Source organism: Lasioglossum baleicum, chromosome 13, assembly GCF_051020765.1.
Source record: "Lasioglossum baleicum chromosome 13, iyLasBale1, whole genome shotgun sequence".
NCBI lineage: Eukaryota > Metazoa > Arthropoda > Insecta > Hymenoptera > Halictidae > Lasioglossum > Lasioglossum baleicum.
In genome coordinates, this window is record NC_134941.1 from 9908807 (window position 1) to 9932763 (window position 23957).

At 41.4% G+C, this 23957-nt stretch overlaps 1 protein-coding gene across 10 annotated transcripts in view; it reads left to right on the forward strand.

Moving 5' to 3' along the window:
* Gluclalpha (glycine receptor alpha 1) overlaps positions 1-23957 on the forward strand; it is a 62134-nt gene that overhangs the window by 2200 nt on the left and 35977 nt on the right. For 5 of the 10 annotated variants that reach the window (XM_076437179.1, XM_076437184.1, XM_076437181.1 and 2 more), the window contains exons 2-4: positions 4302-4369; positions 4991-5103; positions 15059-15126. In XM_076437179.1, the coding sequence (XP_076293294.1) occupies positions 4311-4369; positions 4991-5103; positions 15059-15126 (240 nt within the window). In that variant the 5' untranslated portion in view covers positions 4302-4310. Of the gene's footprint in view, positions 1-4301; positions 4370-4990; positions 5104-15058; positions 15127-22575; positions 22644-23957 lie in introns of those variants that run through there. The other 5 variants (XM_076437185.1, XM_076437175.1, XM_076437176.1 and 2 more) reach the window with 2 other exon arrangements.

A 23957-nucleotide genomic window follows, 5' to 3' on the forward strand; every position in this document is an offset into this window, starting at 1 on the left:
TAATGATACATCAGAAGAACAATATTAAAGATAATGTGAAACGTGCTATATATTACCAGATAGCGTATTTTATGCTACGTTCGAGTAACTATTAAAATTATTAGTTGAAGAAACAAAATCCCCAATTGATTAAAAATTATTAGTACACAAACGTACTTCGAGCAGTCACTCCGCAGAAACCAGAAAAGATCGAAATTCTCCTCGCGAATCAGATTCCGCCCAGTTGATAATTTGATTGGGGAGTGTACGAACGGATGTTAATCGTTTTCCGGTAAAATTGGCAAAGTAAACGTCGAAGATTGGGTAGGGCAGCTTCGTGCGCGGCAAACCCGATACATATTTTCCGGTGGCTTCCGGGCTGGCGCAATCGGCCGTTCGCTCCCCCTCGATGTTCCTGCGTGTGTGCGCGCTTGTGTGTTTACCCTGTTCGAGATGCAGCGCGTCACGTTATTAATTATTAAGTCAAACGGTCCCATTTGAATAATTATCAAAGGGAATATGCCCGTGTTTATCGAGCAGCGCCGTAGCGATGGCTGTAGCCGTCGCCGCCGTAGCCGTCGGTCGATTCATGGGAGCCAAACGAATCTCTCATTAGCAACGCTTCACACAGTTTCGTTTCCCGATTGATAATTCCCGGACCGGTGTAGATAACAAGCGATATTCGACTTTCGAGGCAGTTTCGGCTCCGATAACGCGCGAATTTCTACGCGGCCATTGTGCTGGCCGCGGACGCCGCAAGTAGAACAGGTCAACGCATTCTAACAACAATGAAACATTTTTTATACAAATCGCCGGACTTATCCGAATCAAACAATTCATCGATGTAGTATTATTTTCGCGAGAAACGTAAAAATTAGACGTTTATTTCTTCCCATAATTTTAAGGCGGCTGTAACCACTTTTGATAATGTTATGGGACATCGCTCTTTAATCGAGGGATACACATGTCAACGTGCTTCTTCTATAAAAATATCGTGTACACGGAAATTAGAGAATTGTTCGATAATACGATAGATAGCGATGCACGGCGAGATGCGGCAAGTAGAACAGGTCAACGCATCGCCAGCCGCATCTGGAGCCCGGTACATCGAACGGCTTTTGTTTCTCTCTCTCCCTATCTCTCTCTCTCTCTCTTTCTCTGTTGCGGGGAGCGAGAAAGAGATGAACAACGTGAACGAAATAAAAAAATAATAAGGCGGCCAGAGAATATTCTCTCTGGCCGGGGGAACTTCGGCCGAGAAAATGTTTACAGGTATTATGCAAATTGAACGAACTCTCGCCCCCTTTTGTCGCCGCACGGACAGAAATTAGTTCGAGCTTTAAATACCGCGCGGGTCACCGCTTCTTCTTCACTATACGATGGTTATTTGTTCCCCCCGGGGATAATACGCGAGTGTGGAATTATTAATCGCACGATAACATCGCGCGCTAGCGGAAATTATTCTAGAAATTGTTCGCCGTCCCCGCGGTTTTTCTGATATTTTGTGTTAATTGCGCGGAAACGAGATAGATACGCGACGGATACGCGTTCTGATAGAAATTTACGTTGTACGTGGTTAGCGATAACCGATCGTCCTGCACTCGAACGGTTGATTTTTATGTTAACTCTCGACGAGCCGAACGTTCGTTACGAAAACGTTCGTGTTACTTGAAAACAGCAAATACCATTTTCTAGATACAAGTTAACATACACAGTTCGGACAGAAATTTAATTTACTCAGATGCGTGAATTGATAATCGACAATAGCGATGTTTAATATAATTGGATTAAAAAGTATTGATATTATGTGACTTCAATGTTATTTTACCGCAGGGGAATTAACAGTAGTCTGGTTTGCGCAAAGTCGAATAAATAGGCCTTGACCGGCGAGGTTAATTATTTATCGCGATGGTAATCGAATTTGTAATTGACTGTTAAGCTGCGCTTGACACGAGAGGAATTCGCTTTAACCGGTGATTTTATTGTTGATAATATATGTTCGAGGAAAAGAATTATGCGAGGTATGCATTGAAAAGCAAATAGAATTTGTTAATTTCACTTTAACACGTTGATTGACGCATTGTGTCCGCGAGCGACACATTCCATCGTTCCCCGAACCCGAAACTCATTATTTATAGAGGAACATTTAATGAATTTTTGGCCAAAGTCCACGCGAACGCGAGTTCGCAAGGGACGGGGATTGCGACGAAGTGTCGTGCAATTTTCATTTCGTTAATGATCCGGTGACCACGCGGATGTTTAATCGCCGACGAAATTTGTCATAAAATACATGCGGCTACCGTCGCAGACTTTTTCCGATATTTGTTAATGCTTGATTAAAAAAGGCAGGGCCGAACTATGCGTAACACGGCGGAGGCGCACTAATTAACGTTAATGCGGAATACGCTTCGACAATCGCCGATACCTTTCATGAACATATTTCTTATAATTACGAAGGGAAAGCAGCTAGGCTGTCACCGCTGGCAAAAAGTGCTCGATGAAAATGAGTTTAATCAGTGCAGAAATTATTTGCATATAAATTAAAAGCGAACGCGTCGCCTGTGTATTGAAGAAGTAAATTAATATAAGCGTGGAACGCTGGCGATGTGTTTCGAGAGAATGGACAAAAATAATACGGGCCGAAGAGAGAAAAAATTTATAAAATTCATGCGACTCTCATTTATCTTTATTGTTTTTATAACTTACCACTGTTTTATGGAGGTTATGGTATGGAGTTATGGAGTTTTGTAAACCTCGAAATTTTCTATGCAATTTGGTCAAACGAATGCGCATACACGAGTTATTATGATTCAAATGGTGTCGTGTCCGGTATCATTTTAGTCAGAAAAAAGTCGCAACTACGTTAATAAAAGTTTCATAGAAGAATAGTTAACAACAAAAGTTTCTAAATTCCATTCTAGCGGTACGAGGGTAAAGAGTAGCGTTTGTACACGATATAAGTGGCATTTCGGTCCCTAAAATTTCACAATAAAAATCTTCGACCCATGTTTCCACGCAACGGCGTAATTTTTCGGCGTTCCCCGGGCAAATTACAGTTTCGTGAACGGGCACTAATAAAGATCAAGGATTAATGAAAAATTCATTAACGACGGTGTGGGGAAAAACGCGGAAACGGTTCGTTATGGTTGGCGAGCGTTTACAACGGGCATTGTTCTGTCGCGAGCGCGGTCGTTCCCGTCTAATTTCGTTGGCCGCCGCTGAAAAACGATAGGTATTCCGTTGTCGCATTTTCTGGTTGTTTATGACTGGACAATTGAAATTCCTTCGGCGGACGTTCGTTATCCTCGGATCGCATCTGCGCTTTTGGCGTCGCTTCAAACACGCGACGACGCGCTCCGCGTTCGATCACTCCGAAGGTTGCTCGCGTGATCGCAGCGACGCCGGATTGCAGATATTTATAAAGCGGACGCGCGAATTCAGTTTCACCACGGAAAAATGGCTAAACGCACGTGCCCGTTCCGTTCGATCACCATCGCACTTTAATTAACGCTCCGATAAAACTTTCCCGGGCAAACGTTGTTCGACGGATCTCGTCGAACGCTGTATTGCGAAATTGCCTCGGCCCCTCGTTTTGCATAGCTCTTTTTGCCGCCGTTCGACTCGTGCTCCGACGGTACCTGCAAAATGTAGAACCGCTTATACCATTAATCTCCCCGGGAATATCCACGCGCTAAAAGTTTGGAGAACGTTCGACTTCCGTAGGGAATAACTTCATTAACATGTTCGAATTGTTTCATCAGACTTGAAAATTTATTTCCGCGGTGATAGAACTCGCGTATGCTCCGTGAAATATGAGAGAATTGAAAATCCAACAGCGTTAATAGATATCGAGGTTCAGGTAATCGAGGCTCGATTGTGTCACGGGTTGCACGAGTAATTATAAATAAAAATATCACGAATACGTTGGTAACAAAATCGTAAAAATTTCAACAATAAAATGCTGTATACTATTACAGAGATGTAATCATGAAAATTCAAGCATGTGCTCCGAACTTTCGAGCGTTCGTGTATTTAATTTTGAGTAGATATTATTAACCGTTTGCAACTGTCAGACTCTCCGCAATTAAAAATTAAGTTTAACTAACCGGAAGAGATCGCCGACTGATCCTCGGAACGTTCGTTCTCGTATCCCGTTTCAGTCGCAGAGAGGTTAATACGTTTGTAACAATAATGAGGTGAAAATATTTTTTGCTTTCGTACGCAATAAACTGGGGCACGGTTTTAGCGACATAAACGTAGCGAGTAAAAATTCGACCCGGACCGAGCTTGTAATTAAGAAGGTTTTTATTTATGCATTACAGGCTACCGCAATGTGGCCTGGAGCATTGAAGTTGTTCGTGTTAATAACGGCCCTGCTAAATGCAACAAGGTATGTTCCTCTTCATTTTATTATTCTTCACGGACCAATAATTATCTACAGCCGGATATTGTACGTTTTTCCGCGATTTGAGACAGCGTTGTTCATTGACAAATAAACGTATAAACGTTCTACATGCATACATACGATTATTACAATATCGTATTTCATAAACGGTAATTGCAATTCTCGAAAGACTTTTACTTTTATTCTTTCGAATTTTTCCAATAACATATCGAATAATCGAGTTTCGATTTTATCGCGAAACGGTATCGTAAACATGTATGTACGTGTAAAATCGGTCACTTTAAGTGAAATAATTTTACGAAGGGTGTCTTGTAACAAACATATACATAAAATGGTGGTTCTACATGACAAGATATTCAATAAAATTTTGTTGTACACAGCATCGTTTTCGAGAAAGTCAAACTTTATACGGAAGTAGGTGGTGTAACTCGAAAACGAAGTTAGCTACGAAAAAATTTCATTCGACATTTTCGATCAGTTATCTCTCGAAGAACCGCCATGTTTTTTCTCGCGGTCGCAAGTTGCAAGACACCGAGTGTATCGATCGATAACAAGTCCCGGCGTCGTATACACCTTTTCGCACGAATCCCTCGCACCTGGTTGCAGATGTATGTCGAAGGAGAAGAACTTTCGGGAGAAGGAGAAGGCGGTGTTAGACAACATTCTCGGACCAGGATTGTACGATGCCCGTATCCGGCCCAGCGGCGAAAACGCAACAGGTGAATACATCGATATTTTCGTTTTTCTGTTTTACATCCACCAGTTCCTTCCAGTCTCCCTCGACCAACAGAAAGAAAAGAGAAAAAAATATATGAAAGAACCGAAACCGACCAGTAAAAGAAAAGAGAAAAACGATAACACGGTCGGCCACGATTAGGAGACACCGACATGTCCGACACCATGCTCGATACCCCGGAGAAAGATAGTCCATTTGTCAGTCGTGCTGTCGACGAGAGAAACACCGCGCGATTTTCGCAGACTTTTCCGCGACCGGAACCCACTTTAATCTTCGGTGCGCTACAAAACCGAAATTACAGGTCTCTGTTTCGCAGGCGCGCGCGCGTGTATGCAGCAATACGCCGAGCGATCTACGCAATTTTTGGTTCGCGGGTTCTCCGTCTATTCAGAGGTCTCCGTTTCACGCGCGTTAAGCGCACATATTCCGCAATTTTCAGTATCTAAAGGTCTCTATTTTATATGTAAATAGAAGTGGGTTAATACAGTCGTGTTTTCATTTGTATAATGGCGGGAGACGCCGGGAATCAAGTGCTCGAGCTCTTAATTAAACTGCGAACATTTTCATCTGGCGAGAAGCGCCACCAGAAAATGGAAGTTTTCTAGTGTTGTTGCAAATAGGTCAGTTTTCGGAATTTATTACGGAGAAGCCGCGCGATGTAGACCCGAAAGACTTGGCGCGTTGTTTTCGGACATGCTTTAGTACTGCAGACGAATTTTGTTAAAAATAGATACTGCAGAATGTATATCGAGATTCATATAAACCCACGAGCTAAACATCGAGGAGATCGCACCGCGTTGAACAGATGCGAAACTAAGGCTGGTAATTAAGCGCAGATACTTAAATTTGTCGGAATGGGGATTTTGAATTGCCGTACACGACCAATAATGTGATTTACACGAAAGTCAAGACCTCCATTCTACGATCTAGAAACGAGAATCGAGCGTTTTGGCCCTTGACCAGCAAAGTTTGACGCTCGACAGCACCTCGAGAGGTCAAGCTTCGAAAAAGCTGGCTTCCCAGATTCTAAACTCCTTCCTCCGTCGACGAGATTCGAATTCTTCCCTGCATCGTCCACTAATCGACTTATTTTCAGAGAGAATAGACAGCGTCGAAGAACGCTGTCGACGAACACCGTGTTCAATTTATCTCTTCGGGATGCGAAGAGTCCGAGGGTCTTGATTTCGATCGGTTAACCCTCTATGACACTGTCCTTTCGAGTCTGGTCAAACGCAGTTCAATATACATTGAAGCAATGAGAACCCTAATTCATTGGTATGAAAAGATATACTGTGTTCGAAGAAGCTTCGAAGATTTATCTTCAGATTCAGACAGTTCCCTTTGTAGATAGGTGTCTGGAGAAGAAGGTCAACTTCTCGTTTCTAACTAGAGCGATCGTGGCCCTGCCTACCTGGAATATTTCAATTTAAATTTCTAATGGAGTATTTTGAACAGCGCACTGTTGATTAAAGGTCCTCGCGAGGTTTGGTTAAAGGTCAGTCAAGGCAGTCGAAGGTCAACTGTCAGAGAATATGATACGCTAGTCGAACGAATAGGTCAACGGCTGATGATTCGCGTGGTTTGATATTTCGCCATAAATGCGAACTGTGTCAACTCGATCAGATCCATTGTTTGCATTTTGCGATATTTGGAAGCGATCGTATGGGGACGATGTGTAGACAATCGAGCTGGGAAGATGGGAAAACGTTGTTCGAGGTGAATTACTTTTCGTAGTCAATTATCGAGGTAAAGTAATATTTAAATAGAGAACTGACTTCCTCATGATTTTCGCTAAAATTGACTCGCCTTCCTGACATTGAAACCAGGCACTTAAACATTTTATGTTCTGGTTAGAGATTACAAATCGCGGTGAACAAAAGTTATACAGAAAAATAAATCGTACCACTCGAAAGTCAGCTTGCAAAGGGTTAACCGATCCCGGATTTCGTTCGCTTCTTTATGTTTAGGGCCTTTTATTTTCCCCGGAGGCCTTTTGGCTGCCAAGTAGACTGTCGATCGTCGATTCCGAGGCACACGAAACAGAACAAGTCTAGACCAAAGTACAAGTGAAAAGTTCCGCATAGTCTCCCCTCGGAGACGGCGAGGAAGCACATGTGGTTAGGCGGATTCGTCGTCGGGCATAAACGTTCCGGTTGATGGAACGTTCGACGAATCCTCGATGGCACGTTTCCGATAGCGATGACGAACAACAGCGCGATACGTTGGCAACGGTGACGGTCGCGATTTGTTTCGCCGCGGATCTAGCATCTATTGCGTACGCCCACGCACACGCACACTGTCGATTGTACACAGATGATACCGACACTGTTACGCGGCAGACACTGTTATCTACCTGTCACGTCTCCCGGAGACTGATTGGCCGAGTCCCCGATAAGACGGAATTGTTCCAATTGTTAATTGGTCCGAAAGACAACGCTACTTCTGTGATCGAGCTACACTACGTTGCTAGCTATTCGCTCGTTTATGCGAGTCTTCGATAACGATTCTCGACCAATACTGCTCTAAAACGTGGTATACATAGAGTACCAGAGATGGGCTAGTTGTTCATGACCATTTAGGGTGTGACCAATGAAAAATTAAGGTCCTCGAGATCGTGAGATTTGGTCTGTGACTTTTGTTGCTGGATTATTTGGGAATGTAGATTTTGATCGCCAGGTTGATCCCCTGGAACTGATTAAAAGTATGTGTATTCTTCTAGACTGCGGATTTTATGCATTTATAACAGTGATGATCAACTAGAACTCATTAAAAGTGCTGCGAAGGTTCCATAAGATATGTATCTTTCTGTAGATTGTATAATAGCGTTGATCACCTGTGAAACTCTCATTAAAAGTGTTTAAACAAATTTAATAAGATACGTATCTTGTTCTAGATAAATTTCATACATTTATCTTTTGAAAAGACACTAATGAAAATCATATTAAATGGTAACTTAACACATATTCTGACAATTAAATCTGTCGATACTTAAGTCTCCAGAATATCATTCAAGTATTTCATTAGGTAAAGACATTTCTCCGAGACTCTTTTCTCTATGAATTCGCACACGAACATTTCTATTCGCATAATGGTCCAGTAATAGAATCTATAAATATTTTAGAGGTATCAATTTTTATAGGTACGTTCGTAAAATTGTATATCTGCATGGAGATCCGCAGTCTCATTATTACTCGTCCATCTTATTGGCATAGCACGTGTGCCAGTGAACTATAAAAGGTTAATCTCCTTAATGCAAGCATTGGTGATAGTTGGCAGCTGCTATCGGGTCAATCCACGAGTTGGCACTAACTTTCAGCATACAGTATTAGTACTTGCATCCATTTTTAAGTATTGCAGGCTTTCTATGAGCTTTTTACGATTTAATGATGTTTTTCAACTCAAAATTGTTTTCTTCATTTTGTAGATTCTTTTGATAAAATTAGGCTTCAAAGTGCCAAAACAACAGATATATTCGAAAACAGACCAAAACTCCTGAACTCGAGTGTAGTGGACCTTTCACCACCAATTAACCAAGAGAAATCGAATTGATTGTTCGACCATCAAAAACGGAGCACTCAGACTTCTTTCTCTCCACCGATCACTATGCTCCGGAAAAATGACGCCCACCTCTGTAAAACAAAGAGATCGTAGCAGTGGATCGTAGATTGTATTTTTATCTATTTTTTTTGTTTCTGGAAAACGTTGCCCAAAATGGACAGGGAAGAAGGGGGAGGATGCTACATCGTCGAGGGGGTAGCGAACAAACGTTTTCATTTTTGCTTTTGTGGAGTGTTCAGTAGAATCGTTCGGTCAGAAATTGGATATTGTCAACAATTTCTGAATCGACGAATTTCCAGTTGTTTCTCAGGTGTGTCGCTTTTTTGCTTTTTGTTTCGAGTTGAGAGGAATCTTGTAGTCATTCAAACCATTTCAGGACGATGGTTCTGAAGACGTTCCTGTGTCTGTGTACTAGGTGAATTAGGTCGTTGATGTAATTGTTAACTTGAGCGATTTTCAATTGGCCACTGCTTCGTTTTATTAAAAATTCCCACAATTAGCACGCTTAATGCTGCGCGAAGTTCGCCCATACGATAAACGTTCTTCATGACGGCTGTTATTTAGTTACTTGATAAAAGAGTTTACATTTGATATTGCAATCTAGTCAATTTCAATATTGATAAATTGGCCCTTCACACTCGAGTAGCGCCAGTAAATATTATAGTAACGTAAATCAAAACGATTTTCACAGAATTAAATTTATTTTCCCCACTCGCAATAAATTCCTAAATATCCAACTGTTGCTTCTGAAAATTACATAATTGACATACTAACATATTAATAATTTTTCTGCCGGCATTCAGCGTGTTAATTTTCATTTTTTAGTGACACAGGCGTCGGTAGACTTTTTTAGGAGTCCAGACTGCTCGAATGAATCTTGCCACTTATGGCAGGCAGCCTTATGGCTCGACTGGCACGAATCATTGAATTCCCAGGCGTGCGTCTGACATAAACGGCACTTATACTACTTGATGCGAGTGCCGTAGCCAGACTACGCCTGTATTTTACCGCGATTGTTCAGTTCATTGTTCCGCCAGTTTATTCAGTCGACGCCTGCCGCGATGTTAACATTATTGCCGTTATTATTCCCATTATAAATAAACGACACGAATAATTACAGGCCGAGGAAAGGGCCGATTGATCATATTCGCGGCATTGATGCCAAACAATCGTGAAATATATTTGCAAACCGTTCCGTCGATTTCCTGTCATTTGTTGCCAGTCTTTTGACACGCTCGGATATCAATCCCATGGGATTACAGTAAAATTGCGATTAAAATAAATTGAGATCAATTGTTATTACGGCACACAATTTGGTAAAAACGTTTCGTTATTGCGTTATTGTACCGAGTGGAGTTTAAACATGGCTGTCTTTCTATTTGTTTAATTCCCTGCGGCGTTATAAGTCGTTAGCAAAATGTTATTATTGCAGTCGACGGTCACAGGCAGTGTTTGCGTAGCTACAGAAAATTAAAATATTTTTAATCCCGCCCGGAGTCGATTTTTGTTTATTTAATTCTCTACAGAGTGTAATTCGCGAACAAGATTTCGCCATTGTAGTCAACGTGTTAATGGTTTAAACGATCTATCGAAAAGTGCAATTTGTTTGATTCGACCGCGTGTGTCAGTAGAGAAATGTTTAAATGTCTGCAGAAAATATTTTCCATTCCCCGCGGCGGGTGTCGATTCTTTAACGCTGCACACAATGTAATTTGTTGAAAAATATTTTACCATTGTAATCAACGTGTCGGTGCTTAAATGGCTGTGAAAAATTCCGAATTTGTTTAATTCCACCGCGCATCGACGTGCCGGTAGAACAATGGGTGCCGAGACAATGAAATATGTATTCGACGCCTGTGTCCAATTCGCGAAAATCCTTTTCGCGCGTTGTGCGAGTTGTTTCGCGGGGATCGGCACGTTATATCGACCGGTTTTCTGTTGGTTTCGGTGTTGTGCTCTCGGCACAGTTTTCCATCGCATTTAACCCGGCAGCGTTGACGTGTCCGCGGCAAGAAAATTATGCGACGACATTGAACGCCTCGGAAAATTGGACTGCGAGCGTCCCCTATTGTTTCGATAGGGTCAGACACACGGACTGCGCATCGCCGATAATTACAGTCGACCATATGTTGTAGTATACCGCCTGGAGATCATGCTGCGGGCGACGTTGCGCGACAATTTTTAACACGTACATATATTTTGTATGTACATTTCTATATATTCGGACACTCCGTGTTGCCGTGTTGCCCCTAATTATCGTGGAACAAGTGACGTGTCCCCCAGCCTAGGCTAATTTGAAAGCAAACAAATGAGAAAGTCGCCTGGCATCACGTGCCCGACATTAGCTTCTCTTTCTGCAATACTCAGCCGCAGTCCTCTAGCACATAATCTCGGTACCGGCTGAAAGAAATACAACAATCCGGTCGGAGCTCGTTAATTACTCCGACAAAATATTCTCACTATATGTACATTGACGTCTCGGTAATTATTACAATTTGTCAGGAATTTATCGATCGCTTTGAAACAACTGCATTTCATTTCGACGAGATTTAACTGCAGTTTTGAACAAAGAATCTCGGCGCATGCATCGAAAGCTTAATTAATACTAATTTATAAGAAGTTTATACGGAACGATTATTACACGAGTACATTTTCCAGTTTATTAGAAACATTTCGATATTCCTTTGTTTTCGGACAAACATTCTCACATACAAATCGAAACTTAAACGAATGCTTTAATCTCGATGAAACATTTTTCACGTTTTCAAGTGCAGTACTTTTTTCAGCAAATAGTTTCGCTACACAAATCGACAGATAAAGAAGCGCTCCACTTTATTAGAACTTGATGAATTACTTTGAAAGAGCAACGTTATGTTTCGAACATGTTTTTCTGCAATTTTTATCCGCAGTGTTTTAATAAATAATTTTAGTTGGAGCTTATTAATTAGCTTGAGAAAATAATGCCATGTTCCAAAGGAGCTTTCTTACAACCTTTAATCACAGATTCTCCCCTACGATGTTTATCTCGACTGAATAAAAAATTTCAATTTCAATGTTGGAACAATTCTCCATTTGCCAGGAACATTAAAATACAGGATTTTGACCAATCTCTAATGCGAACTTTGTCAAACTAAATTGATTACAACACGTTCTACAACTGGGCTCGCTTTTTCCCAAAAAATTGATAGTCGTTCTCTCGATTACGATAAGAGGGAGAATCGATTTATCGGTTTGGCAAAAGCACGAATTAATATTTGATGTGGTTGAAAAATTCATAGGGATGATTTTCGAAGCGCAGGTAAGACAGTAATCCTTTCTAAGCAGCTTGTTAACGAACATATACGAGACCACGTAAATAGGACAAGACACCGGAAGTAAAAGGAATTATTCGCCTCGTGCACGTCCAAGCACAGTCGCCTTAATGTTCGTACAGCTGCAAACGTGTAAAGACCAACTGCACCGTTTCCGTCTCTCAGTATATTAGTCACATATCTTGCAAATACGTGTTTCTTTGACGATTACAACACCTAATCGATAGGTCTCCCGGTGTATGCGTCACGTACGAAACCCGGTTTAAAGTATCCGTGGTCACAGCACTTTGCCTCTAGCTTCCGAATTTGCTTTTAGCCCATTTTCTTTCAGTGACGTACATCGCGTGACGTGGAATCGAGTTTAGCCCATCTACATCGTTTATCCGTTTACTATATATTTATACAGTTGCCATTAATAGTCCACCAATTCCCATTACTCGACACTTATTTCTGAAGACGTGTCAGCTCCTGCTAATCGCTTTACCATATATTTAGAAAATTGGCAGTAGACAGACAGATTTCGGCGGAAATCTATTTTCAATTACGAACCGCTTGATTAATAGCATTTTCGGAATATCAGCAAACATTTGTACTCTGAATCACGTTCTATATTTTTCCGAGGTGAAGTTTTGTTATAGTTCTACTTTTCGTAACTTAGGAGGCAACATTATTGTTGCAGTTACGTTATGCACGAATTATGCTCGATTCCTCGTCACGTGTCGTACGATTCTCAGATTCTTACATACGAGGCTCTTCGCAATCGCAATCACAATAAACAAATAACGAATCGTAAAGGCGAGCTACATCTTTCATGAAAAGTATTTGCAAACATTTTTTTTTGTCTATTATCAATTATTTTGTGTACTGTCTGATCATCACTCGCTGTTTCTACTTACAACGAACAACAACAAAATATTATTTTTCGCGACTCAATTATTTTTTAATGTATCAATATACGCAAAGAAACGTATTGACAATACATTCCTGAAAATACTACCGTGTTTTATTACACATTCTGAATTTTATTTCTGGCATAAAGGGTAAACTTCACTTTACCGGACTCAAAATTAGTACCTTTCTCCTACGTATTATGATGTATTTGGTATGTAATCCAGTAGATTTGTACCTGGGGAACCTGGAGATCGAAGTTTCGATCCTGTAGGATCAATGGTTCAGGAGCTATGCTTGCTTAAAGTTGAGCAATCTGCAGTGTTTTTGACAGCTAGGGGCGCCGCCATATTGGTTTGTAGTGACGACCGCGAGCCGCTTACCTTGCCACCCCTTCCTCGACCTAATCCTAACCAACTCAGTAACCGGCGTGCGATCGTCACAAACCAATATGGCGGCGCCTTACCTGTCAAAGAACTGGAAATATGCTCAACGTTAAGCGACCATATGTCCTCAATTATTGATCCTAGAGGTTCGAAACTTCGATCTGCATCCGCGCCGGGTACAAATCTACTGGATTACATACCAAATACATGATAATTCGTAGGAGGAAGACACAAATTTTGAGTCCGGTAAAGCAAAGAGCAGCCCTTATCTTAATTGTAACACGCGATCGAAGTGTTCCTAAAATGTCTGTCGCACCATTTAACTGAACGCAACCATAAGTAGAAACAATCAGCACTGGTCAGGCACGCGAGCCGAGTTAACTCAACCGTACGCGACGTTAATTTTCCTTACTATTTCTCCGAGACACTGTTTCTTCGCCCTTTCGACTCGCACGTACTGGGTCATCCAACAAATAACGCAAATTTCCTTACATACTTTTAAAATGTAATCACACCCACTAGCTTTCTGCATATAATTCTGTACCTTGCGTAAAGCAAGAAATAAACGTGCAGGAGCTGAACATATCAGAATTGAAAATTTGCAGAAAGTGAGAGAAGCGAATTAAAAGAAAAATAATAAAGGAGAATTTCATGTGCTTTTTGGTATTATGATCGACATAGGAAATTTATGTAGATTATAAACAAAAGTCCACTGTTTAGTGATCACATTTTTCCGTTTAATTTTCGAAAAGTGTGTGGAAATTCTTGTTCGTCGGATGACCCGACGTGTTCGATTCAGGTTGGAATTGCGAGAGCCTCTGTACACAAGATCCTCTAGCAAGAATCACTGTCCGACAGTGTACACCACGAACATCCCACTTGACGTGCGCACAACCGTTCCCTTTGACAAAGAAACTAGTTCGTGACGATCGTACCGGATCGACGCGTGTGTCACCGTGTGTCCCAGACGACAGCCGGCAAAAGTACAGCAGCCCTCAAACAAAACTCAATGTCCAACTTCGATTCAAATCCTCCTTCGTCGGATTGGCTGGGTTCGACGATCCCCTGGGGGACGCAAAACAATTTTTCAAACGGCTCTCGATCACCGATTCAATTCGCTCTTTTGTCTATTTTCACTCGATTCCCCCATCCGCAAAACGGAACAGAAAGAACCTATAAAAATCGGCCGCTGTTACGAAACAGAAGCCAAATGGAACAGCACACGAGAGAAAGGTTCGAGGACAGAGAATAACACCAAAAAAACAATCGGAAATTCATATTCAAGTAGAGTACCGCAAGACACACGGCCGCTGTTACCAGAACAGAAATCGAATAGGGAAAGCACACCAGTTGGAGGAAAAAGCTTCGAACACAGACAAAACATTTTTTAAATTCATATCTGAGGCGTTGTACGACACGGCCGCTGTTTAAAAAGAAAATCGATAGGGAGAGCATATACGATCACGGAGTTAGAAAAAAAATCTTGGAAAATGAAAGATTTGAAAATTCATATTTAAATAGTGACTCAAGGCGGTTGTTTTGAAAACTTAAATAGGGAACGCATACGACCGCGGAGTTTTAGAAAGAAACTTCGAAAGCTGATAATAACGAAAAAGAAAATATCTAAAATTCATATCTAAATCAATTAGGGAAAGCACAGGATCACGGAGTTAGAGAAAAACGCTTCAGAGAGTAAAGCGAACACAAATTCTGAAATTCATGTCGAAGTAGAGTATTGTAAGACACGGAAAAAGACTGACTGACTAAAAAGGGGCTCTGTTGTTTTTGCCCTTAGATGGGCCGGCCATTGTCCGGGTAAACCTGTTTGTGCGAAGCATTGCGACAATTAGTGACATCAAGATGGTAAGTATAACCAATTAAACCAGTCCAAGAATCTTTAACTGCGGCGCAACGCCATTTCTCTCTTGGCCGGGTACTTTTTCCTTATTTTTCTGTTGCTTGCAAGACTTGAACGTAGCCGCAACCATAGGTTTAGAGCGTTCGGTGGGAGACTATAATTATGTGCGACAGAACGGATGTCGACGACGAGAACCGACTACCGCACAGTGGTCGGAATCGCGAATCTAGCGGGTCGAAAGTCAGAAAATAATCTTTAGAGGTAAACGAAGGTATAAATGGACATCAGAAATAAAAAGAGCACAAAAAGAAACAACGAATCGAGAGGTTTCTCGACGCTCTGAGGTAAGTCAGTATACTTGTGATCTGTGTGCTGTTCTAATCATTCTCGCAGTTGAGTTGTTGTGTAAAAATGTTTTTTTGAGTGAATATGGATGATAATCGAGAAGGTAAGTTTTCATATATCATTTGTCGTTAGATGTCCTTCCAGTTGAGCAAGAAACATTTGCAACATATCATATATTTATTACTTTCATATCTAGATCGTCGTATTAATAATATCTCTTACTTTCTTGCATTTCGAGGCATCAAAAATTCACGAACACGTTCTTGCCCGTTTGGAAGTGATAATAAAGATTATATTAATCTAATATCTTATCGAGACTCGACAAGGATAAACATTTTCTGACACAAGCAACAAATTGCTTCCTTTATTTCGTCAGTGTTCAATTTCGACGTCAAGACGAAAATAGAAAAAAAACTGCAAAACTTCGTTTTTTGATAATATTGAAATTTTTATTACACATTGTCGTAGCTTACGTCAAGATTCAAGTCTTAAAGAAATGCTAAAATAGTTTTGACCCGCCAGATTCGCGATTCCGACCACTGTGTGCACCGCAACGATGGCAGCCAGGCTAGCATCGTGTTCCTTCCCCGTTATTATTGTTACATTACCGTAGCTTGACCACCCACAAACCTAACCCTACTGTCGCACCAGATCAAATCGCGATTTTCGCACGAACGCGCCATCGGAAACCACTATGCATAGAACGAGGTCTCTAGAAGCTGTACTCAATCTTCGGCGAAAATAAGCGAACTTATTTTCCGTGGCGGACACTATGTTTTCCAGAAAATTTCATCCAATTATGTAGAAAGAATACCTTGATCAAACTTTTCAATCAAAGTTTTATTTAAGGGATACAGCGTTGAAAATGTTCGATCGCACAATTTATCGTCTGAAACGTTAATGCATTCCTCACTATGAAAATTCAAGATTTCTTTGTTTGATAAGATTCAGTTAATTTTTTACTGGAATCGATTAATTATTTTTCACCACTTTTCCTCAAGAATTTTGAGATACAATTTCCAAGCATACTTTGATAGTGTTTATCTGACCTCCAGCAAGGTTCATTACCGTTTTTACAACGTCATATAAAAAATTGCGAGGACACGAACAAAGAAAACAGAATAAAATCATAATAAAACGAGAAAGAGAGAGAGAGAGAGAGTAAAAGGTTTCATCTGGTATAAAATTTAGGAACGATAAAACACGCTGAATCTCGGAAATAAAGCATTTACGGACGCGTGTTTGTGAACGAGCTGTTTTCTTTTTTATCACGGCGATAGGTAGAATGCACTCGTATAAAATTTTATCCGTTGTGGGAACAGCCAGTTTAATATCGCGGCACCGTGAACCGTCCGCGGCAAGTAGAAAGAGCGTGTAATAGCCAGACGCGCTGCCGCCCAGGCATGACCAATAACAAGCGTGTTTGACAAATTTTCGAAATGAATTTTCTGGAAAACGAAGTCTCGTGACCCGGGAAACGTCGAGCCTTGCCTGTTCTTTCATCTATTTTTACCCCTTGAAATTCACCCCTTGTCTCCCCTTTCGCGGAATCGTTCGAATTATTCTGTTAACGACTCGAGTACAGAAAAAAAGAACTATTAATTTAATTAATCAGATATTAAATATTAATACACTTATTTAGCTTTTTTGCAAGTTTTTCTTAAAAGCAATCATTCAGAACTTTGTTAGCAAACACAGAAAATTCATTAAAGATGGTTTCTTGTTTCTAACCAATTTTAGCGTACAACGACGTGTTTTATGAAGTCAATTTCTGCGAACGATTCCATTTCAAATATTCGAGCACTCGCGAAGCTCATATGGAAATCTTCGCTCGGAGTTAGCGTTTGGAAGGCAAGGGGTCCCGGAAGGTGAGAAATAGAGGATCACGGAACGGCGAGGCTGAAAAGAACGAGAGATTCGATATGCATACGAGATTTCAGTCGGCGCGAATCGTGCGGGGCTGCAATCAATCGCAGACGGAATCGATCGCAATCTGCATGCGTTGATCCCATTGCGGACTAGAAAGCATCCGGCGCACAATTCCGCGGGAGTATTGCTCTATCCGGCTCCTTTGATCTCGGAACATTGTGTTTCGCGACGCCATAGACCGGGTCATGTAGTTCCGAAAAAGCCCCGTACTGAACCCCCATCGATTCTATCACACCGTCTAACCCCTCTACTTACTATACCACAAGAACCCCACCCAGCTCAGTTTCATCTGTGTCTACCATGATACACCTCCATCTTAGACTGCGAAACGCCACACAAACAAAACTAGCATTCTAGCATAGACACAGGCATGCGGCATTATTCTAGCTTCTATGTTCCACGTATGTACAATACAATACACGTTTCTATATACGCCCACGTAGGACATTGCACAGTGCCGAGGAAAACAAAGGAAAAAGAATGAAAAAGAGAGATTGATAAAGAAAGTGAAAAGCCGGAGGGAGGGAAGAGGCGAACGATGAAGGACAACGATGAGGAAGGAGGAGGAGGAGGAGGAGGAGAGAGGATTATATTGGCTGTCGTTCTTACTTAGGGTATCCGTGCGAGATCCTTCTCCGACACCGTCTGGCAACTAACCCAGACCTAACCCCCATAGTGCTTGACGATTAGTTAATGAGCCCGTTGATACGGTCCCCATGAAACGCTCGTTACCCTTTGCACCTTGAAGCGAGCATGCCGGGGATCGTCGAAGCGGATTGTCGCCTATCGACCTGGTCGCTTTAAACGACGAGACGTGCGATACGATGGGTTGAATCGCTGCGGGTCACGATCAGGGTTGCGTGAGTGTTGCTCCTTCTTCATGGTTGGAAGCGAGAATGGTGACGGCGCTTCGAGGTTCTCCGCATGCTCCTCTGCAATTGTGAGAGATCTGCTCGCGAACGTAGAGAAACCGAGCACAGCAGGTTCTTCGGAGGTAGTGTGCTAAGTCTCACGGTTGATCTATGGCTGTTTTAGCGAGGATAGATGTGTGAAGAAGGATTACTGTTGATAGCGGAGTGTTTTATATGATTTGCTCTGGGGAATTGTTGTTGTGGGATGATTTTAGTGGGTGTTTGGGGATTCGAGGATGATACAGTGCTCCCTCGGTGTGCTCAGTGTTCGCTGGTTTTAGAGGATTCGATGAATTGTCTTTCCGTGGAAAGGAAGACTTTTCGTTCGATCCGAATTGGGTTCGGCGAGTGGTTAAATCGAGGATAGGAAAGACCCTGCTAGATCTAATTAATGTTGAGGTTACACGCGGGATTAACCTAGATTCAGGTAGATCGAAATGGGAAGAACTCACGTCTATATCTACTGCAGATATGATGTAGGTCTGATAAGGCTTAATCTGGAATCAAGTGAGATTAATCCAGGTCTTGTAAGGCCTAATCCAAGCGAAAGATAATTTGGATGTAATCCAGAACCGATGTAATTAACCCTGGGTAAACGTAGGTCTAGCAGAACCTAGTCAAAGTCATCCAGACTTGGCCTAGGATCTTATTCGGACCTAATTAATGATTTACCGAATGTGATCTTCTCATGAATCCCACTATGTTACTTCGTTAGCTGTCTGTAGGCGTGGCTTGCTTCAATCTAGCCAATAGGCACTGAACATTGCAAAACAAGGTGGAAGCAAGTCACTAACTTATAGAACCATTAGAAGATCCTAATCAACGTTCTATACGATCACAAATTAACCTCGGATCTAATCCACCCTGTCATTAGTGCGACCTTCAGTGGGCGTGGCTTGCTTCAATCTTGGCAATACGAACGAAAAATTACATAGTAAGATAGAAGTAAAATAAAAGTCACTAACCTTCCTTCTTTACTCCTATAAATTCAACATAGTTCTAAATCTGACCAATGACCTTGTCACTGTGTCATTCTAGTAACTACCAGTGGGCGTGGCTTGCTTCAGTCAATCAATAGAACACAGCAGAACCAGACAGAAGCAAGGTACGAACCAATGAATGGTTAACCGAATCGTGACTACCAACCACACACCCAATTAATACAGTCAGGTTACTAATCTTCATTATGTCATTTTGCCACTAGTGGGCGTGGCTTGCCTGCTCGTCGATAAAGACAGAAGCGAGTCAATGGAATTGTCGCAAAATCGTGACCACACTTCTCTCTGCAAGGAAGCCACAAAACTAAAAGCCAATGATCTCCCCTGTCAGCGGGCGTGGCTTGCTTTGGTCCAACATCCATAAGAATCGCCAACAAAGACAGAAGCAAGCTATTACCCAACGAAACAAAAATCGCGACCACCTCTCGCTATAAGCTCGTCTCCGGTCCCGAAGCCAAACAAAGGAGGGAACACTGTATCTCTTAAAATAAACCAACGATTCTCATTTCGATGCATCGAGCGCGGCGTCGTCGTCTCATATTTTAGTCTCTGTCGCGTATGACGTTGTCGAGTAGTTCCTTGAAATACTTCTCAAAGAAAAGAGGTGAGGAGAATCATGCATACGAGATAGCACTTGAATATTCATTTTTTCGCGTGAATTGAATCTGATTTGTCGTTGAACGCGTCAGCCTCGGGTCGCGGTGCTCGCGCGTTCACGCGTTCGCGCAAAAACAGTTTCTTTGTTTTGTGCTCGGTTGGAAAAAGTAGACACGATGATACAGAGAGTAGCATATCCGCGCTTGTACAATGAGGATCAGTTGACGAGCGACGCCGTTGACGGGAGCAACGTGTCCGACGTCTTGTCCTGGTTCATGTAGGGCGGAATGGTACGCAGACACTCTGTATGGCTCAGGACGATACGCCTGGCTCGTGCAGCCTGCGATTAGCTTACGAATCTTTCGATCAGAGATCAGAATTCACACGCGAACGCGACTGAACGAGTAGCTCTCGGAACATATCAAGTTGCAAAACACGCGAAATCCTAGTTTCGAGTCTCCCGAGAGTTTCCCGAATTTTCAAAGCCTTCTCTGATTTTTCTTTGAATTTTCTCGAACGAAATTTTTGCGACTTCAGTGATTTTTATTGACATTGACAAAATACACAAAATTGTTCTTAAGCGTCGTGTCTGACCATCGCCGACTATTTCTACTTGCAATTTACGATGAATCTACACGAATTCATAATAGACAGTGATCAAAATCATACAGCCAAGAACATTTGCAAGTAGAAACGTCCAGGACAGGTCAGACAGATTCAAACAATTACGCTATAAATGATCAAGACGCAAGAAAATATGGATTTATTTCTCGATTATTTTTCCAACAATTTTTTCCAGAGTGAACCACATTCTGGCGAAATTGTACGCAAAATTAAGTTCCCTAATCAAGCAACACGAGCAGGAAACGGAAAAAAAAGGAAAGCAGGAACATGCTCGTTAATTACTGTTAAACCGAGGAACATCGTTTTGCATTAATTGAACAGAAAAGTGCACAGGTCAAAAAACGTTAACGACGACGAGTCACGTTACACGGTCTGCTCGTTCAATGTATACGAAAGTTCTTCCCACCGGAAGTGAAGCAATTACGCCGCAAGCTCGTCGCACGGCGTGTACTCGCTCCACCTAAAATTGATTACGATAATTACGTTGCTTCTTGGTTTCCCTTTTTCTCCTGTAAACTGGCGGATGTTCTGAATACGTTCGAAACTTTTCGATCACGTACAATAGAGTCGACTTTACATTATGTTGACCGCGACGTCGTTTTGCTTTTTATAAAGCGATCGCATATAAATGCGGGATGAATATCGCGAGCAATTAGGCTCGCTGAAAAATAGAATTCCTTGGAATGCAATTAGTGATGTTGATGTTCTACAATTGATTGAATTAAATTCGACGTTGGCCAGGCAGTTTCGTTAAGATTTTTTAGTCGACGCGGAAAACAGGCGAGAAACGATTCGGCGAAAGTAAAAAAAGCTCTGTGAACCGCGATGAACGTTCAGAATAATAAATCGACGTTTTAATTACGGCTGGAGGAAAAGTCGAACGGGGAGCACGATTTTCGCGGGTGCATCGATGCATCATTAAAATGCAATTTCGTTCTCCTCGAACCGTCCGCGCCCGGGCCGCGTGTAAAAACGCGAGTCAATTACAAAAAGAACCGGGCACAGGTATACCTTTAATTTGGCGAATCAATATTTTTACACTACATCATCTCTCGGTTCCTCGTCTACACTTCTTTTTTTTTTTTTTCGCGTGCTCCGACGAACATTCCCGCACTAGTCACAAATATTTGCAGTTGCATAAAATACGAGGCACATGTACACCGTGCCAACTATATTTGCAGTTGCACGAAATACGTGGTATCAGCGCATTTCGCTGGTTAAAATGCATAAAATGCATCGGATCTTTTATATTCATCCTCGATCTGCATACACGAGTGTTTATGATCGGCGAGCTAGGCGCACGGGCTGCTGGGATCGCGTTTTGTTTACTGCCGAATTGGTTAACCGAATGAACTGATAGAAAAAGTATTCGAGTATATTGTCAAATCACGGAAAATATGAAAGTCAGGAAAGCTTTATTCGACTGTTGCTTCAAGATTGACGAATTATTCCAGGCGATATAAATTAAATATTTATTAACAACGGGACAGAATTCACCATAACACTATTCTTATAAAACTGGCATCTTAATTAAGTCGTTAGAGAATAATTATTTATTTTATTAAATTGATATACCATTTTTATTATACTATATGCCAAAGAATTTATTTGATCACACGAAACGCACTGATTCTCATCTGATTTTCGATTGGTTTGATCATGGATTTCTTTTCACCGTTGCTCTCACGCTTCAGTTTTTCCAGCGACGAATTACCAAAGAGCCAGGTAGAAATCGGCGAAACGGCAGCGTCGGTGACGTTGCCAAAGACACAAAAGTCGAACACCCAGAGGCATTCGTAGGCGACGCGGTGCAAAAGAAAAAAAAAGAAAGAAAGAAACGAAAAGAGAACGAAAGAGATAATAATAAGACGGGGGAAACAGAACCAATTGTCTTCTCCCCGAATCGTCGTTTTAAGCGAAAGCGAACGAAAACGAGAAAGAGCAAAAACTACGAGAAGCGTTTCTATCTTTTCATTACACACAACCACTCGATTCGTTTCATGTTTGCTCAACGATTAATTAATTTTATTTATTCTGTTTGCTATGTTAGATGGGCCCGCGATTGTCCGCGTCAACATATTTGTTCGAAGTATCTCAAAAATAAATGACGTTACTATGGTAAGTTAAAAATCTAATGCCCCGAAATCACAGACACACGTACTCAGGCCTCGAGACCACACACCCGTATATACCACCAGATACATCACACACAGAAACATTTCAGTGTTCGTTCTGTCGTTGTGTACAATCTGTATGTATTATAAATACAGAGTAACTTCATAGATCTGCAAAAAATAGAGGAAACGAGTGACCGAGAATAAATCACACCGCGCGCAGAGATGATAGACAGGTGAAAATTGTTTTGCGACACAATCCGAAACGAGACGAGATAGATTTTTCGTTTAGAGCTAGTGGGCGGTGGTCTCCTACCACCGGACACGAAACATTTTCTTTACGTTCCGTTTGTACATGCTTTCCCGATTTTTTCTTTACATCAAGCAGCCTTGAAGGGTAAACTTTACTTCACCGGACTCAAAATTAGTACCTTTCTCCTACGAATTATGATGTGTTTGGTATGTAATCCAGTAGATTTGTACCCGGGGAACCTGCAGATCGAAGTTTCCATCCTCTAGGATCAATAGTTGATCGAAACTTCGATCTGTATCCGCGCCAGGTACAAATCTACTAGATTACATACGAAATACATCATAATTCGTAGGGGAAAGGCACAAATTTTGAGTCCGGTAAAGTAAAGAGCAGTCGATTTAAATATTGTCCATCAGAAATTTTCTCTAAACCTCGATTCACGATTTTAAAGAATACAGTGGAAATTCAAATACAAACTATAAAATTACGAAAACCGAATTTTTTACACATTTTTTCAAAATAAAGTACGACCAAATAAATCATCATTTTCCAAAGATATTACAAATTCCGCATTTTCTTGCAACTTCTGGGGCCTTTTAGTTACATTGTCATTAATTTTTACTCGAAGTAACGTTTTTTTTCCGTTTCGTACCGAAGCGCAAGTGTCCGGCGTTAGGCGACTCCCCCCTAATCTCCGTCAACATTGTGATTGTCGTCCTATCGATTCCGATCGACCGTTTAGTCCTAGATCACCGAGATCGAGCATAGAATGAAAGAATTCGTAGATAGAACTGTTGACGATTATGCGTCGTGCTATGTGGTTGTATGATAATACATACACATTAATCGATGTATTATATATACACACACATTGTTTACTGTTAATTCGCTACTTATAGTGTCCTATAATGCTGTTCTTTGTCTCACGATATGCAGAGTGTCACGTAAATATGCGCACATACAGAAACACGCACATATCAAACAGAATAATACAATAAACGGATAAATTTTACCGGACTCAAAATTAGCAACTTTCTCCTACGAATTACGATGTATTTGGTATGT